Consider the following 18258-nt stretch of genomic DNA (forward strand, 5'->3'; position numbering starts at 1 on the left):
AATTCAATAACCAGAAGTTTATCTATTCGATCGTTGACTAATGTTTTATTTGCCATTCAAACAAATAACATGCATACATAGTTAATTACCATAGGTAATTACAATCGTAGCGACACAACGTTATAAATTGTAGAGGGCATGAAAAGCACTATGATTTTTTTCGAGGTCGGTATTTCAGAGCGTGATACACGAAACCTTATCGATGTCACGTCTATTATGTCTTTAGTCAATGCCAACACTTTGACTAACGATGGTATTGGTCACTCTCGTCAGGGAGCGCTTCAGTCGCAAACATAATACATCTACCATCATCCATTTCGTGTAGTCTATGATCAAAGCATCATGAAATCGTGGAAGCCTGTGTGATAAAGGCAAATGGCCGCCGTAGTATACGAGTGCGGGTTACGTGTATGATGTTTTTCCGCGAGCAGTTTTTGACGTACGGCATGTAAAAGACGCGTGGGTTGAGCGATCAACGAAAAGCGTGATGTGAACGACAAGCGAAAGCTTAAACGGTGTTTCCGTGGCCGGCGATGAACGGTGAGAATGCTAGTGCGGTGATGAAATCGGTGTCGGAGGGTAAGCTGGGCGTGGAAGAGGTTAAATTACCGAAGCTAAAAACACAGGATTCCGTCTCGCGTTTAAAGTGTACGTTTACATTGTCGAGAAATCCATTTCATAGTGCAAGCAGGATGTTAAGACGACGTGCGAAACAAAATCGCGATTCGAAAGACGGTGGCAGTGCGGCGGGCACCAAAGACAGACACAATATGCAGCAACATCAACAGCAAGTGGAAAGTATGCAGCAGAATATAGGCCGATTGCACGGCAGTCAAAGTTATCCGGATAGGTCAGGTATGAAAAAAGTGTTTCGAAGACCTTCGTGGAGAAAGTTCATCAACAAGATGGTCCAGCACATGTCGAATGTGGGCACACAGAATCACAAAACGTCTCACAGGGACGATCTCGGGTCCAGTGCCGGAGACATAAGGGTACCTCCACCTAGACCGGCGCATATACCACCTGATAAGGTGCCAGGGGTCATAGGTTTACGCAATCACGGTAACACGTGTTTCATGAACGCTGTATTGCAGTGCTTGTCGCATACGGACATACTAGCGGAATATTTCGTGCTGGATCAGTACAAGATCGATCTCTCTAGAAGAAATAAATTGAACTCGAAAAAGTACGGGACGAAGGGAGAGATCACTGAACAGTTAGCCCTGCTGTTGAAGGCCATTTGGAGCTGCCAATACGACCCAGAGATGAGCACGGCGTTCAAGAGCGTCGTCGACAAATACGGAAGTCAATATCGCGGGAACTTGCAGCACGACGCTCAGGAATTCTTGCTATGGCTATTAGATAAAGTGCACGAGGACCTGAACCAAGCTACCAAAAAAAAGTATAAAATCATCAAGGTGAGAGAGTCAACACATTTTTTAAGGTTATGCTCACGTTTTGACAACACGTCTCCCACATAACGAACAGGTTTGTAGTCATTCATTGCGAACGATTACATAATGCCAGTGATATGAATAATCATTAACCAACTACGTTAATTTCTTCGTTCTTCGATATTCTCTTATGACCGTGAAGCGAATTTATGCATTCACAGATGCTAAAAGTATTCGCAATGGGTTTTCGATTCTTTCTTGGTTTGCTCTTGTGTGCACTGTAAAAAGACGTGTTTACACGAACACAAACCTTGAGTGAATTTTATTTATTACTCGAAGAAACAGAAAATCCAGTCAATCGCAAACGGTTATAATCAGGCCTTAACCTAAATTCGTTCCACGTTCAAAAAGTACATACCGCGTTTTCTAAACGGATTCTATCGAAATTCGGCTGAATTCACGCTTGCATTCCAGAAGAAGGAATGGGTAAAACAAATCGTGTACTTACCATATATGTACTTATTATCGAGAATGATACATTTGACTTTTTTATTAATGCATGTGTTGTGTGTTTCTTTCTTTTAAATATTTAACCAATAAAAATATATCCATCAGTAAATATTGAAACAATAATACGAACGTTTGCTTATCGAAGATGAATTACGATTTTTATTATTTATATAAATTTTATTAATTTATCAGATATAGTAATTGTTGACAAATCATAATTATCCTATGTTCGTTATCTGATGCTCCAAATCGGCATTGTTAGAGGCAGCTATCAGAAAAAATTAGTACAAAAGATATCTGCTAATCAGTTAATTATCTACGTATTATAACATCTATTTTTTAGTTGCATATGACAATAGAAAAATTATTGAAGTCTTATCGAAATCATCATTTTTAAACATAGCCATAATAGATTGTGCAGGGAACAAAGAGAATAATCCTCTGTATGAAATAAGACCTAATACCTCGTTTTAACGAAACAAAACAGATTCATTGAAACATAAACTGGTAGTGGTATTTTGAAGTTAAAAATAGTTTGCACTCAATAAACCGCGAACTTGACTAGTGAATCGCTTTTTATGCCAATGTATCATACATATAGAACAAGATAGGGATAATAAAGCAGAGACAGAACAAATTTTAGTTCGCTGATTCACCGCAACGAGATGCCCGCCAATGATAAGTGACGTAATGAGAAAAAAGTGCGCATCATACTGGCCAATTAATTGTTCGTTTTTCGCCATTTTTTAATTCGATATTTATTACTTAAAGGACAACTACCGAATCATGATTAAATAATCGAATATTTCTTCCATGTATGTAGTTACACGCGTGAATGCTGCGTTTCTTTCTTGGCTAGCTCACGAAACAACGTGTTTGTGATTATATGTACGATGAGGTAACACATATTAACCGAATATCTCAAAAGTATCGACAGTAAAACGAAATTTTGGTTACATATTACAAAATGTAGAACTTTTTATCATTTATATCGGTAATAGGTTTTATTGGCAGTTTTGATATTTTTAAAACTCGTTAGGGATGACGAGTTCGGTTAATAAATACTAAAATTTAACTTTCAATTCTATGTTCTTTCGGTTTTTTTTTTTTTACGTGACACATATATCCAATAATCTTGTTAAATTGTCTGTTTATCGTACTTCAAAAAACAGTAATGAACAAAAGTAATTATATATAGTTAAGCGTGAACTACCTTTCGGAACGACTTGTGTTATGTCGTAGTAAAAAGTAAAGAAAGGTTCAAGGTATTTGTCGCGTAGAGAAACAATGGTTATTCATAACAAAAGAGAAAATGTGAAATTATTCCTGACGTTTCGCTTCTCAGTATATGTACTTCTTTGCTAGTGAAACTAATAACCACGACTGCTAACTCGGTAAAACTTAATCGCTAATTATCTAAACAGCTGAATTTCTTTTTAATGTATGTTCGCACTTTCTATTTTACACACAACTTTCGTTAAAATTTTATTGTTCATCAATTGCATATCTTTGTGCCATCTCCCCATCGTTTCACTCTACTATGACATTATGCACAATTGTAAATAGAGATACAAAAATGGAAATTTGTTTGTATCGAGACATTATTTTTTACAGTAACTCGTGAAAATATTCCAACATTTACCACGGAAACTTTTTTATAACACTGTAATGACACACGACTGCTACGGTTATATTAGGTTGTCCGAAAAATGTCCTTCTTTCGCAAACGTGTTTTTTGCAACAATGCAACAGAACAAAATGGATCGTACGTAATTCGACAAAATAATATAAAACAAAAAACGTTATGCGTCTATTATTTCCTCATAAAACGAAAGAAACTTTTCGGACTAACCTAATGTTAGTAAGATTTGGAACCAGTCTGAAGTTGTATGTAGAAGCTACAGAACATTTATTCCAAACATAACCTTACGAAAATAATTTTAATAATATGCAGCTTGAAGAGCGATCTTAAACATACAATTAATGTTAATGATGGTCTGGCTTACTAATATAATCAAAAACTGACTATTCGAGTATTTTGTTTATTTTTGCCAGCTCTGTTTTGCTTGTAGTAAATATAGTTTCTGTATATATTTTCAGATTGATTTCAAATTTTACCAATGTAATCATGTCTCGTTGTAATGCTAATGAATTTCTAAGTTCGATTTGTATAACACATAATACGTTCATCAAATGTTGTTCATTTTCTTCTTTTTTTTTCTTTTTTTTTTTTTTTTTTTTGCTTTCGCGGAGTAAAGATACCTGCGATAAAAATTGTTTGAGATGTTTGACACATTTACCGCAGGTTGTTACCGACTTGACGCATCTTGTCTGGTTCTTTCTCACTCTCTCTTTCGTACTTCATCCTCTAGGTAAGTAAACGGGCCCACTCGATCCGTTATCTTATCAGCCATTTCTTGCACACTATCCAAGTGTTTGTCGAGCATCAGATAAGGAAGCGATCTTCGACGAACAAGTCGATAATCCGGATTAGGAACTAACAATGTCCGACATGTCGCCCCTGTGGCTTGTTAACTCGCTGCTCGTGCCACTTTTTCGTAACTAGTTTTTTCCTCGAGTGCCCTTCATCGGCTACGTTGACCGACTTCTTCGAAACCGGTCATTGAAACGCCTTGAAAATTCGAAGATGCTCTCCGCAGGCATTAATGCCTTCTTGCATAGAAAGTCGGTACATTCGTTCTGTACAAGTTTTTTCTATTACACGCTCAACCATACGTGTAGCGATTAATTCGTTATTTAAGAACGAAACAGAGATCTTGTTTACCGATATACTAAACTTTTTGATAAGGCTAAACTGAACAATATATTTGTAAATTTTATGCAATTAGTACGTTTAATAGAGTAATAACAGCGAAAAGGGAAAAATAATTTGAAGCGACAGACGCGTATTTATATGCTTCGGTGTGCGCAACATAATAATTTTAAATAAATCGATAGCTGGGAAAGTATTTCAGAGAGATTCGACGCTTCTCAAAATGCATGTAACCACTCGAGCACGTGCTAAACGACAGTGCACGTATTATTGACCTTGCGATAAGATCGTCAGCTCTCGTCGCTTTAAAAGTAGGATGCCTAGTTTACCTAGATGAAGATAGTATGCTGCTGCTGCTGATATTATTTATTATAAATCGAATGATCACGAAACGAGACTTCTCGGGTTTAATTATCACAGAGAAAAGTGACTGTGTGAATAATCTCTTTCATAACGGCAATGAAAGCTTCGGATCGTTATGCATACCAACTTGTTGCGTTACAAAATAAAATTCTTTCAACTTTATTTATATAACTAAATAAACGTCATTGTGTATCGCACTTAACGCTACAGCATACGTACCTATCTGTGACTAAGTAAACATTCAAATTTTAAATTTGAATAAGTAAAGTTTACTCGTTAGTGTAGATCCCTAGATTATAATCGACCGTTTTATCGGTCAAACAGTTTGCTCATGTGTCTTATTATGCACGAATTCCACAGATTATCTGCAAACATCGTTATCTATGGTTTCCGATTATTTTCACGCGACGTCGCACGAACTAATTCCTAAGCGTTCACTAAAATCGCGTCGCTTGGCGCGTTCACGAGCAAACTCCACGTGGCTTTGGTCGATCATTTTACGATTCTCGTTGCCAATGGCTTATCGCCTCTCTTGTTCCTCGAACTTTCGATTATGCGTTCGTTCGTGGCATGGTCGAATAAAATTTACAGATGTCCTTCGCCAAGTTTTCTTTTGTAAATGAATGCCAACGAACGTGAATTGATTTAAAAACAGACATGGGTAGAAAATTGTCGAAGGTGGCAGACGTTTGAATTCGAAACACCGTGACGCAACATCTCATGAAAAACTACCTTTAATGAGACCTTGAGGACGCGTGCAACGCGATGCGTATTTTTATGTCGTCAAAGGTCGTGCCGCTCTAGCAAATCGCGATGAAAATTCAAGGAAAATTTATACACCTCGAAGTGAAATCTAAATATAATTTATTTCCCATTTACTCGTGTTATGGTTACATGTCTGAAATAAAAAAACCAGTCCAATTTTTGCTAATTCTTGATTTCTATATCACGTGCAATAAGATTTGTTAGATCGATAGATATAAGTTTTTTTTTTTAAAGATATATAATTTAACATTGCGGCCAAGTAAAAGCACAATTTATTTTTAATATTTACTGTTACTTAATAATATTTATTAATAGCGTTCCTTTGTGTAAAAATCAACAGAGATTCGATTCTTCCGGACGATACGCGTCGCTAAAATTGATTACAGAGAACGTAGATATGAACAAGTATTTTTTTTCTTTTTTTTTTTTTTTTTTTCAAAGTTAACGTTGAATGGAATGTTTGATAAGGCTTGCGTAGAAAAAAAGAGAAAAGATAATAAACTTATCAAGACCCGACCACGTAAGGTCAAATATTTTCTGTCGTACAAACGATCAGCAACGTGCATCCTCGCTCCAAGCATCTTGTTGACACTAAAGCATTGTTTCCCCGTAAATAACGTGGTATTTCTAAATTTAAATTAAAAATGAAATCTTCTACTGATTTTCGTAAATAGACATTTTACTAGGCTGATATATCAAAAACTCTGTGATCTTTTTAAAATTACAAAAGTAAATATATGTCGGAGATGAAAGGACACCGGAGCCTTCTCTCTGGAACTTCGGGGAAATCCGCAAAATTTTAATTAAAGTTTACAGTCGTAATTAAACAATTTGCCGTCATCCTGCCCAATTGTACTTGTTTGCGATTTGTGATAATAAACTTGGACTCAAGGCGACCATCAGTCGCCGAACGTAGCCGCGGTCAACGGGACGGACGCTTCGCCTAACAAAGGTGTGGAATTATAGTACGACCCTCATTAAAAGAAATACCAATAGAGGTACTTGACAGTAAAACATTCCAACGGTTCCTTCGGACAATGAATACCTGATGTTGAGGCACGTACACAGCACAAGTCCAGTTAGCCCGAGGACCCGCTATACCTGAGTTTTTCCGGCAGTTAAGATTTTCCAAACTGATAGACAGTCTTTGTCCTAAACTGACCAATTGACAGCGACGTCAATTTCCTTTACTTTCGGAACCAGGGCTATACCCGACGGATCCGATGATCTCGTGTCCTTAGACACACCCCATCGTAGTTTTCCTCTGTGGCATCATTGGGATGAAAATTCTTTCTTTCTTGAGATCCCACCAACGAAGGGAGCAGCGCCTGACGATCAGTGAGTTCGAGTTAGAGCAAGTATATCGTTCATCCCGTTGACCGTAGATTCGTCATCGAACCTAAGACCAACGTCGCTAACATCGCAAGTGCACAACCACTGCCGTTGATTGTCGAATCGGTAGTGTCCATACTCGTAGCATCAGGCCGTATCTTCGTTATCACACAACGATGGCCAACTCCAAGGGAGGTCTATCAAACGCCTACAACCCTGTTCCTGACTCCTCTCCGACATATAGTTGGTTCAGCGTACTTCGCCGGCGTCATTCTTGATATTTTACCGGACTTTAATAGTAATTTATCCGATAAATTGCTTTCCTGACGACGGAATTCTTCGAATGTCTACAAAATGACATTATTTTCGGCCATTCCACCCATAATAATTTGTATCATGTTTATTTTATATCTTAGGTATTATATCGTTTTAGTAAGTAGTTTAGAATGTGATTTAGCTATTTGTTCGTTTATATTATAGACAGACGAAAGCGTGTGATACAGTATCGTTATAAGTAAGAATTGACCTTGAATGGGGCCACGAATCAGTCATCGTTCTAAGGCCACATTATGTAGCTTTCATTGATCCATTCATATTCTTTCTTTTCTTCAATTTCGGCCGTATCATCATCCATCATAATTTAATACGATTTAATCGCGTTCAAAGCTATATAGGTATATAATTAAATTTAATTAGGCTATGAATCCTTGACATATAAAAATATATGTAATGTAATGTAATAAAGTAATTGGATTTTTCGTACCAAGCATAATATCTTCGTGCTGTTTTTTACCGCGTGCCAACGATACATTTAATAGCGATGATATCGCCAAAGCGACGAAACAATTTGCAAGCTTAACATTAGTCGCAAAGATATAGATACGCTCAAATTAACAAGTTATCGAGAAGTCCAAATTTCAAGGTTTAGAAACTGTCGCGCGATCGCCTACCAGTTGGAAACGTAATTTATCATAAAAACTGTATACATATGTATTATATTTAAAAGCTCTCCATTAATTAAAACATTTTAATCAGATGCTGTACTGGACAAAATTTGCTCGAAGCGGTTTCGATTAGAAATTAAATTTTCAAATGGGTTTTTTCCCATTTTATCAGTCAATTGACGTGTAATAACACGCGCGAGTCGAAAGATTAAAAAGATCCTACGTTCTTCGCTCTTTCATCTCGACGAACAGATCCTTCTGCGTAAAGATACAAGTTGCCGACTCTTAAAAATTAATCGCTAGGAAATAATTAGACACGTTAAGATTTTACAGAAATATAAACATGCATCCAGAGCTCTGATTTCTTGCTTATAATCATTATGTGCCGTTTCTATGACGGCCTTGGCGTAGTATTACATATACTTTGAGTCATAACATCGAATTAATTACTATCTCTCCGCTCGTCTAATTGCTACTAATCAGAACACTGATGGCCCTGATGTAGTTTATAACTATTATCGGATCTAGTCAGCGATGCCGGATTCGCAATAAAAAACAAAAAAATAAAAGAAAAAAACAGAGTAAAAAAAAAAATAGGAATTCATTGAGTGTGTACTAACGATAAAAAGAAAACGTTTTTGTCGATCAAAGCATGAATACGTTGTACTTCAAATACATCAACTATATGGTAAGATCAATGATGTTGTAATGTGCTTTACCTTTTCCCGATGGCGATGATGTTGTGTAGACTAAAAAATACCGATGGAGAAACTCGAGTACTTTCGGATTCCAGCCACTGTACTGCAACATATTTCAACGCATTCCATGGCTGTCGAGCTGAAAGAAGTTAATTATAAGTTACGGGTCGAGGGACGTTAATTGCTATTGTTACGTAAAGAATGTTTAGATAAGCTACGCTTCCTGTTTTTTGTTTTGCGATTTTGTAAGAAATGAAACACCGATGCATCGATATTTGTCGCGTCTTGTCCTAGCACCGGCAATTTCCAACGAATCGTTTTATGAATCACTTTGTTTGTCTTTAAAAAGGTCGGTAAAGAGAGGATGTTTGTAGTTCGAGCGTGACTTTCGTTAAAACCAAACGTATATGTGTTTCTCCTGAACGTTTCATATCCAATGTACGAGGAAATGAAAAGTAAAAAGTGAATGCAGCGTAAAGTTGTAAGTATACGGTCAAGTTATAGCGAAGAGCTAGTTTCGTTCAAATACAAGAGAAGTGAAAAGAATGTAAAATCGTAACCGGAAGCTGAGCACGGCGAAAAAACAAAAGTTGACTTCGTCGATATTAATGAATTCCGTAAAGGTTACCGACCGGTTGACCAAACCTGTTCAATCTTTACGTAACTACACATGTACGAACGTGACATTGACCAATTGTGAAGTTGCAAATTGTAACGTGTGTCGATACAACCTGTAAGCATCGAAAATTATTTCCGGCGACCGGATCGACGATACATCCTGTCCACAGCTCTCTACAATTATCGCGTTTCGTGGTTTTTCGACGCATACGAGGAATTGTCATTTGCAGCAGATGATTTAACCTTATCTAGAAAGAAAAGATCGCTTTTTTCTCGCAGAAGGAAGTCTTTTTCTTATTCACCGGGTACACAACATAATTCCACTTGATGCTTTTACTCTGGAGCCTCTTAAAAATAGCTTTTTCATTCTTAACTATCCCCTTTCTCGTTATTTCATTAAAGGTTAGAATAGACAACATGGACTCGGATAATTCCTGACGGTATTTGGTTTCAATCGAAGATTATTTTATTCAAAACCTTCGATTATATAAAACATATATATTTCCTTTGCAAAGGCTACAATTGGAAGGTCATGAAAATGCACGTTTCGCGATCCTATTAAGGGAAGCCTTCTATGCCGACCGAGCATGCTGTTTCGAGAATCCGCTGATCTGAAAGGGGGCATAGAAAAAGCATGCGAGGCTTAACAACGTGTTTCGATATACTACCGATGACGCTAATCGAATTATCATTTTAAAATTTCCGACTGATGTAAGGTAAAAATATACATACAAAATACCAATATATACGCCAAGGTATACGCGTGTGTGTGATATATTCACGACCAAAAGTTATGTATACCTACGCCCGTGAAAAATAAATACATTCTGTAAATGATCACTGTCGTTTGTTGGGACATTGTTACGATTACTAAACAAACAGATCGAACATGAACTTGTGAATTTTAGCGAGTGAACGGCAATCGTCCGGTGTCCATTAGGATATCCCACTTACGTCGCGTCTTCTATCGGGCCTGTTGCGAAACTGAAAAGTGCAACAGACGGTATAGACAACAACGAACTACCGGTAGACAGCTATTATTAGAACGAACGTGTTATGAATGATCCGTCTTTATGTATCTTGGGTGATGAACTGTTTGTACGATGTCTCGATCCATCTTAAGACAGTTAAAAAATAAATCCACAGGATTCCGTGTTACGTATAAATAAACGTTCGTGTACAATGTACAGTATCAAACATGACAGCGATGGTACGCACTCTTGTCGTATAAAACACGGAAATACTTGGAAGACGAAGTGGTAAACTTACTTTCAAGTTACCGAAGCAATTTAAGGTTATTTATATCTTACTTTCTTTCTGTCGCCTTAATTTTCTTCTCAACGTATCGACGAGTCGACGCTATTGCTTATCCTTAAAGACGATGAATATGTTAAATACGTTAAATGAGATTACTCATTACTAAGATTATTGTCTGTTCGATAAATCTTCGTTTGATTACGAATCTCTCGGTTCGCAACACGTATTTTTAACTCTCGTTTCCTTTATTCGTATATTGCAGCATGCGAGAACGCTAAATTGCGCATTGTCCGATAAAGTTTTACGATTTTACGTTAAGTTTCTCCTGCTAGTATTTTTCCGTCGTTTTTTTCTTTTAGCAAATTAATTCGTATGATATATTGTTTGTTTGGCTTCTCATCGTGTTTAACCAATCGATGACGTAAACTAAAATATTCCTAAGCTTGATTAAATGCAGGTGTACAAAAGTGTACACAGTTATTTGCAGTCTCATAAAACACTATCAATATTCTTACAATATTCATGATAAGGATTAATTACATTGTCATCATTGCTATATTTACTTGAATGCTTTTCGATATCACGACGATAAGGCCGCTAGTGTATCTCAAATGATCGTAAACCGAATTTCATAATATAACGCGACAAATCAAATTGGCATATTATTATTAATTTAACTTTCTAAAAATAACAATGATGAATAAAATCTCAAATTCTATCGTGTAATTCATTGAAAAAAAACCTGAAGCTATACCGGAACGGTACGTACTTCAAATCTTCGAACATATGATAAAGTAACGTAAAATAATATTTTGCAAATTATAAAGTTTCTTCATCTTCTCTCGGAAGGTTCGTTCCATTTTTGCTTCCATTTAGCGTGTTATCTGTAAATCGATAAAAAAAGAACAAATCAAATATGATGGATAGTCTCAAATGTACTCATTTACTAATGGAAATCTTTTTATGTAATTTACAGAATTCGTTCGGCAGACCGGATGACATTGTGGCGGCGGAAACTCTGGCGAACCATGTCCGCTGCAACAATTCGTTCGTGCACGCGGTGTTCCAAGCCCAGTTTCGGTCTAGCCTAACTTGCCCAAGATGTCACCGGCAGTCGAACACGTTCGACCCTTTCCTCTGCGTGTCAGTACCTGTACCGCAAAATCACCGCCAGATGAACCTTTTCGTAAACGTCCTCTATACGTCGCAACAACCGCGGCAAGTGAAGATAGGCGTGAGCGTAAACCAGATGGCCAATGTCAGAGAGCTGAGAGAGATCTTGGCCAGTGACACCGGTATCGATGAGAATCACATGTTACTCACGGAAATTCACGACGAAGGATTTCACAGGTAGAACTTCATTGCTGTACGGACAAGCCTATTAAATAGATCGGTATCGCGTTAATTTTCCACTACTTTGTTTGTTATTTATTGTTTACAGAACTTTCTCCGATTGCCAACCTCTATCTGTGATTACGGAAAATGACCCGCTCTACTGTATAGAACTGCCACAGCTGAAAGAACCAGCGGAGCAAGCGTATATCTTACTCGTGTGGATCAACGTTCTCACAAAAGGAGATCTAAGACAGCGTTTTAGCAGTCCGTACACTATGCAAGTGTCTAGAGAAACGTCGTACGAAGATCTACAAAAACTCTTGTTGAAGGAGATGCATAGTGTTCTGGCAGACGATGTTCTTACGTCGAGTCAGAGTCCTGGACTGTTTAACATTCGTGTTGCGGACCCCGCTGCTACACCTATTCAGGACGAGCATCCATGTATAGATCCCTGTGTGGAGCACCCTCTTTACACAGAGCAGATCGAACAAGCGTTGGCCCTTTGTGCCGATGACTCCGGTCCTCAACATGTAAAATTAATTCTAGAGTGGGACGAAGCCACTAAGTGTAATATTATTCAAGATGACAATGATCAAATCGAAGAGCACGCCAGTGTGAAGCAATTAAAAACGAATTCAGAACTAGGAGGAGCTGTTACTTTGGAAGAATGCTTCGATTTGTATACGAGAGCCGAGATATTAGGGGCAGAGGACGCGTGGCACTGTCCGTATTGCAATAAGAAGCAAGAGGTGGTGAAGAAGTTGGGACTTTGGTCTTTACCTGATATCTTAGTTATTCATCTAAAAAGATTTCGACAACAGTCTAAACAAAGGTCTACGTCGAAATTGACCATGTTAGTCGATTTTCCTTTGTACGGTTTCGATATGACTCCACATCTTGCTCATAATGGAGTACAAACGCATAATAACGTTAGTAGTTTAGGTGGTCTAGGTTGGTCGCCTTGGAAGAAACCCAGACCACGCCAACAAAATATTCCAAAATACGACGAAAACGTTTACGATCTTTATGCGATTTGTAATCATCATGGGCAAGATTTACAGGGAGGTCACTATACCGCGTTCTGTCGGAATCCGTACGATACTCAGTGGTATTGTTTCGACGATACCCGAGTAGAGGCCGTGAACGATACCAATTTAATAACAAACGCTGCGTACATGTTATTTTATCAACGAAGAGGGTTAACTAATAATTCTGGAAATTCTTCGGCTGCTTCCACAAGCTCAGCCGGATCCGGACTTGATCATTGGGTCTCGAAAATGCCGCCTTTTTATTTCAACAACAAGACTAATAACAACGTTTCAAATAACAATCAAAGTAAATCGCAGGAAGTGTTGTGTCAAGATAAGATCGTGGAAGAAAAGAACATAACGAATTTCAATAGGGGATGTCGCAATTACGCTACTTTACAACCCAAGAAAAGGAATGTTGCGACAGAAACGGATATCGGTCAGATTGATCATTACTCAGACGATGAAGCACCATGCAGAAGAGAATGGGTAAGTTCAGAACCAACAACGTATAATTTTGGACCCTGGACAATGTACGAGTATTCTCTTTTTAATTTTGGTGTATATGTATGCTTTCAGGCCTCACCGAAGCCTGTTCGAAAAATGTCGTCCATTACGTTAATACCGCAATCTACGATAATTCACAGTGCCAGTAGTGATCCAGACACAACGATAATACACGAGTCGACGTTGTAACACACAATTTAAGCCAGATCTGGTCTGGCTCGAGCAACGCTCAATGTATAGTGCCTGGAACATGGTGTGTAAACGATCAGAGACAAATTAGAACTGAAGACAATTTTTCAAGACAATTTCTCGCGGAATTTAAGTCCATTCGTTTCGTATCGAAGACTTAACATAGTCCGTTTAGAAAATATTTTGTTCCGAATTTATACATTAAAAAAAAAATGCTTTTCTTTTATATTATCTAACGATCGACCGAGCAAAGAATATTAAGAGCCTCTCTAATTTCTTTGTTTTGATATCGAAGAAAAAAAATGAAACTGCGACATTAAACGGATGTTTGTTGACAATGCAAGCGTAACTGGAGGCATTAGTGATTTTTGTATTTATATCGTGTTTACACAAACTGCGTGAATTGTATTGTACATTCTAGTTGTTAGAAGACTTTTTAAGGAAAGGACAAATATTATATTCAGTATCAAAAACTACGAATCCCTTATTTACGAATTGTCTATTGTTAATACGTAGATTTTCAACGCAATAGGTAATTAATGTTCTACATATGTCCAGCAAGAATGTACGTGTGTCAAAGAAACTTTGTACGCGAAATTTTTTAAAACACGCGATTCATGTATCATACCCGTCGCGTTACAATGAAACTATGACAATAACTGAATCTTGTGTGTAGCAGGATTCACGTATTACAGAGACTTCATTTTCAATGATAATTCTTGCCTGGACATACTATGTAGTCGCTAACCATTGTTTTGAATCTATGCTTAACTCTAATATTTATATCGTATTTGTATCACCCACTAGTGGCCTTATCTCAGTAATTAACATTGATATGTCATTTGCAATCATACAAGCATATTTACTATTTCGACGTCGTTTTATTATCGAACATTGAGACATTGTAGCATGAAAGCCACCAAATTGTAACGTACGTATCGTTAATTATTCTTTGGATTCTGACGAATCGACGACCAAGAAAATCAATACATGTACTTCCACTTCAAAGTCTTGTTCTTCCTGCAAACAATCGGTGCAATTGAAATTTATCATTGGGAAAAGTAACGTGTCGGTTCTTAGAAGCGGTGGCTTTCGTAATATATCCTTCAGCGATGTTCTCTTTTTCTTTCTTTCTTCTCTTTTATTGTCAAATACTCTAATCTCTCAGTTGTAACGATCATTCCACTTAGACGCGTTTATAAATAGAAAATGATGGAAAGCACGGAAGCATGAAAGTGAAACTGATTTATATATACGTATACATAAATACATGCACGCAAGTGTATAATTTACGAGTGAAAGATATTTAAGTTATTTTAAAAGTAACATTTTTTTATTACTAGTCACACGTATCGTGGACGGGGGGTGGCGAATAAAGAATGTATGTGATGAATTATAAATGTAATTAACGTCGAATTCAGTGTAAGTAATATAAAGAAAGGCGTTCGATCGTAGCAAAACAACGTGATGTATACTTTGGTATACTCGTTCTAACAGTGTTTGTAACGTAAGTTGGTTCCTGTGGCAAGACTAGGCCAAATCAAGTGCCATGATGGTCCTGGAGGTATAATACTCAACAAAACTTTCAATATTTTCATACTCGATCACCCGAGAGAATCGTTTCCTTCAAGTCTAGCAATTGAAAGCTTCAGAGTCTTTTAAATGAATAGTCAATCAATTCTATTTATCGAGTTACAAAAAAGTAACAGGTGATATTTCTATAAATATTCCAATTACTGGATTTGGAAACAAACACTGCGTCAGGTGGCTGAGTATCGTTTAGTTAAAGATAAAACGTTCCCTTCGTGGCACTTAAAAAGGTAGAATGAACGTGCAGAATGCGTGATAGGAAGATGAAGCAGAGGAAAGCCGCTACCCGTTTATTATTCTATGATTTTAGAATTTTGTGCATTCACGTTAATCGACTGAGGGATACGTTATTAATTATTCATATTATCGCTGCTGTTTTTGTTGAAATAAATTAAAGAATGTATATATATATATATATAATATATTTTTATATATTTATATATATATATATATATATATAGATCAAAGAACGTCATTCCACTTTGTACACCCTGAATTATGTCAATGCTTTGACCTATGATTCTAAATACTTCGCGTTTTTTTTGAAGTAATCATTGTTGGAGCTTGTTATGTTTAAAAGTAGGAATTAATTGTCACGTTTTTTATGACTTTTAAAGAGCACGCGTGGGAAATTTTCCTCGTATCAATGGATGAAAATTTTAATGTGGAAAGAAAGTATCGACCAATTGTATACTAGTCTAATATATTTTATTATAGCTTGCAAAATATACGATAATTTGTTGTAACGACGTAATATCGAAAACGAAACTTCTAACAGGACGAATATCAAGTTCATCCGATTTTATTTTAATCACACCAGCTCATGGATAGGATGTAGATCGAATAGGTGAGAAAGCAAATTTGAATTTGAAACGAAATATTGTATAATATTATTATTCAAGTCTAATGTAAAAAGTTTATAAATAATTAGGGATAAAATAAATCGTAATATACAGAGATTTGTCAATAAAAAGTAATATTCATACGTAAAGTATTTGGAATATAGTAATTTAAAGAAAACGATTATGTATTTGGCTATTATTTACATTAAAATTCGATTATAAAACATGCGTTCGTTTCAGCACTATATCGACTCCCCGATCTTTTCTGTTCTTTAAATACAAATATAGTCTTTATTTTGTTATGAAGAAATTTAGCAATTGCGATATATGATTACTTGTTTTTAATAATAAATATGCCATTAATATTAAACGGAAAGATATATATATACAACTTATGCTATGAAAGGAATTAAGTATTTGGAGAATACATCCTTCTGTATCGGAATTTTGTAATTTCGTGCCATCTGATTACCACTAAACAGTTTACGCAAATGTAAGTGTTGAACAAAGGTTGCGTTTCTCACTTTCGTTCTATCCGTGAAGGAAGTTTCTGTATTTTTCTTAAAATTTTTTATCCTTTATTTATGTTATTTAATATTATCAAGTTTAAAGTAAATTCCGTTTTTATTAAGTAGAATTTTATTTCTTAAGGAATTTTAACATTTTCATTCATGAACTGTTAGTAGGTGATCATTGTTGACAGCTGATAACTTAATATAATCGCAACTTATTTTTAACTGTATGACGAAAAAAATTTATAACATCATAAGAAAGAAATACAGGCATGTAAAAATAAATTCTAAAATCTAAATCTTCTTAAACTTATCTAGCGTTTTCGCATTGTATTTAATCTTTTCATACGATGTATTGATTATTAGTAGTTCTAATAGCTAACCACAATTGTGATATTTTATCAAATTACAGTCACTTACGTTGTTACATTATTACTATTATTTGAATCTAACTTATTTAGAAACATTTTTCAAAACAATCATTTGATTCGATCAATGTTGAGGTTAAATTAGTTAATACAGAAATTTTTAATATTGAAGAGAAAAGATTAAAAATGATATCAGGATTTATCTTGTAATAATCGATAATGTAATCTATATCTTCAATATCTCGATTCTCAACTCGATTCATACCGATATCAGGCGCTTAGGAATATTTAAATCACAGCATGTATAATGCAGCACACTCTGCACGTTTATTGTATACGCGAAGAGATACGAGAAATCCATAAGCATAAGCTATGAAACGTATCGCTGTTCATAATACATCGAAATTCATACATATTCCTTGCATAGTAGAGCAAAGAGAGTCAAGTGGCTCCTATATTGCACGGTCTGCTCGAATAGATCGTTTCAATTTACGAGAATATCACGAAGCTTCTCTTATTCAACACGTCAGGGCACAATTGGGATCTTGGATAGGGTTAGAGACAGCAAACAATGTCATCGAGCGTTTAATCGAAGGGTGTGCAGAACAGGAGAAGTGTTTTCTCTTCGATATTTACCTCGAGCGGAACAATTCGTCGGAGCGAACTGTACATACGTCTTACGAGGAAGATGGAATTGCGTGTTAGTACGTTGGGATTGGCCGTGGCGCCACCCGCCAACCCACTCCGCGAAGACTTTCAGTCGAGCTCGAACCTTCGTCGGGTGTGGAGTGTGTGTTGTATCGTTGTGTGTCAGTGTTCAGATTATTCACTGAAAATTAAGGTAAGAGAACTTTTTCACTTAATAGCTACCTAAATACATAACAACGATACGTATCCTTTGGATTTATTCGACGATCATAACCGGTATACGGAGCCGGCGAATAAGTCGCGTGAAAAGCCTTTAACCATGTCCTTGTTCTCATTGTTAGCCGATGTTGCATGGAAACGAAAAGATTGGTGTGGTGTGCGATCGAGTTTCAATAATTTCTTTCCAAGCTCATGTTTGAAATACGTACCGGGTCTAAGTAACCGTCGGCGTTCTAACGAAAGCAACAACAAGAGACAGCGCCTCTCCTACGAGAGACAGAGAGAGAACGTGGTGGCGCTCAGAGCTGTCTTCGTGTGTACTCTCGGGATCGATACACAGTACACACTTGGCGCGACGTTCGTGTA

At 36.6% G+C, this 18258-nt stretch overlaps 2 protein-coding genes and 1 long non-coding RNA gene across 11 annotated transcripts in view; 2 read left to right on the forward strand and 1 right to left on the reverse strand.

The window, feature by feature from the left end:
- The first annotated feature begins 368 nt into the window (after nucleotides 1-368).
- On the forward strand, nucleotides 369-16373 carry LOC126865172 (ubiquitin carboxyl-terminal hydrolase 31-like). Its single transcript, XM_050617374.1, has 4 exons — nucleotides 369-1418; nucleotides 11631-12004; nucleotides 12096-13506; nucleotides 13597-16373. Exons 1-4 carry the CDS (start codon nucleotides 534-536, stop codon nucleotides 13711-13713), a joined length of 2787 nt encoding a protein of 928 aa, XP_050473331.1. The 5' UTR covers nucleotides 369-533; the 3' UTR covers nucleotides 13714-16373.
- On the reverse strand, nucleotides 4101-18134 carry LOC126865347 (uncharacterized). Of its 2 annotated transcripts, XR_007689512.1 has the most exons (3): nucleotides 18102-18134; nucleotides 6851-8918; nucleotides 4101-6748 (listed from the first exon to the last, which is right to left on the reverse strand). It is a non-coding gene; the product is annotated as an uncharacterized LOC126865347 (long non-coding RNA). The 2 variants fall into 2 exon arrangements; XR_007689509.1 differs by lacking the exon at nucleotides 18102-18134 and having other exon boundaries at nucleotides 6851-9220.
- The window catches only part of LOC126865193 (protein tweety), a 40412-nt gene continuing 39553 nt past the window's right edge, over nucleotides 17400-18258 (forward strand). For 2 of the 8 annotated variants that reach the window (XR_007689468.1, XM_050617436.1), the window contains exon 1: nucleotides 17411-17866. The gene's annotated coding sequence lies outside the window, so the exon portion shown is untranslated. Of the gene's footprint in view, nucleotides 17867-18258 lie in introns of all 8 variants that reach the window. The other 6 variants (XM_050617445.1, XM_050617472.1, XM_050617455.1 and 3 more) reach the window with 5 other exon arrangements.

This window comes from Bombus huntii, chromosome 1, assembly GCF_024542735.1.
Source record: "Bombus huntii isolate Logan2020A chromosome 1, iyBomHunt1.1, whole genome shotgun sequence".
In the NCBI taxonomy this organism is placed as follows: Eukaryota; Metazoa; Arthropoda; class Insecta; order Hymenoptera; family Apidae; genus Bombus; species Bombus huntii.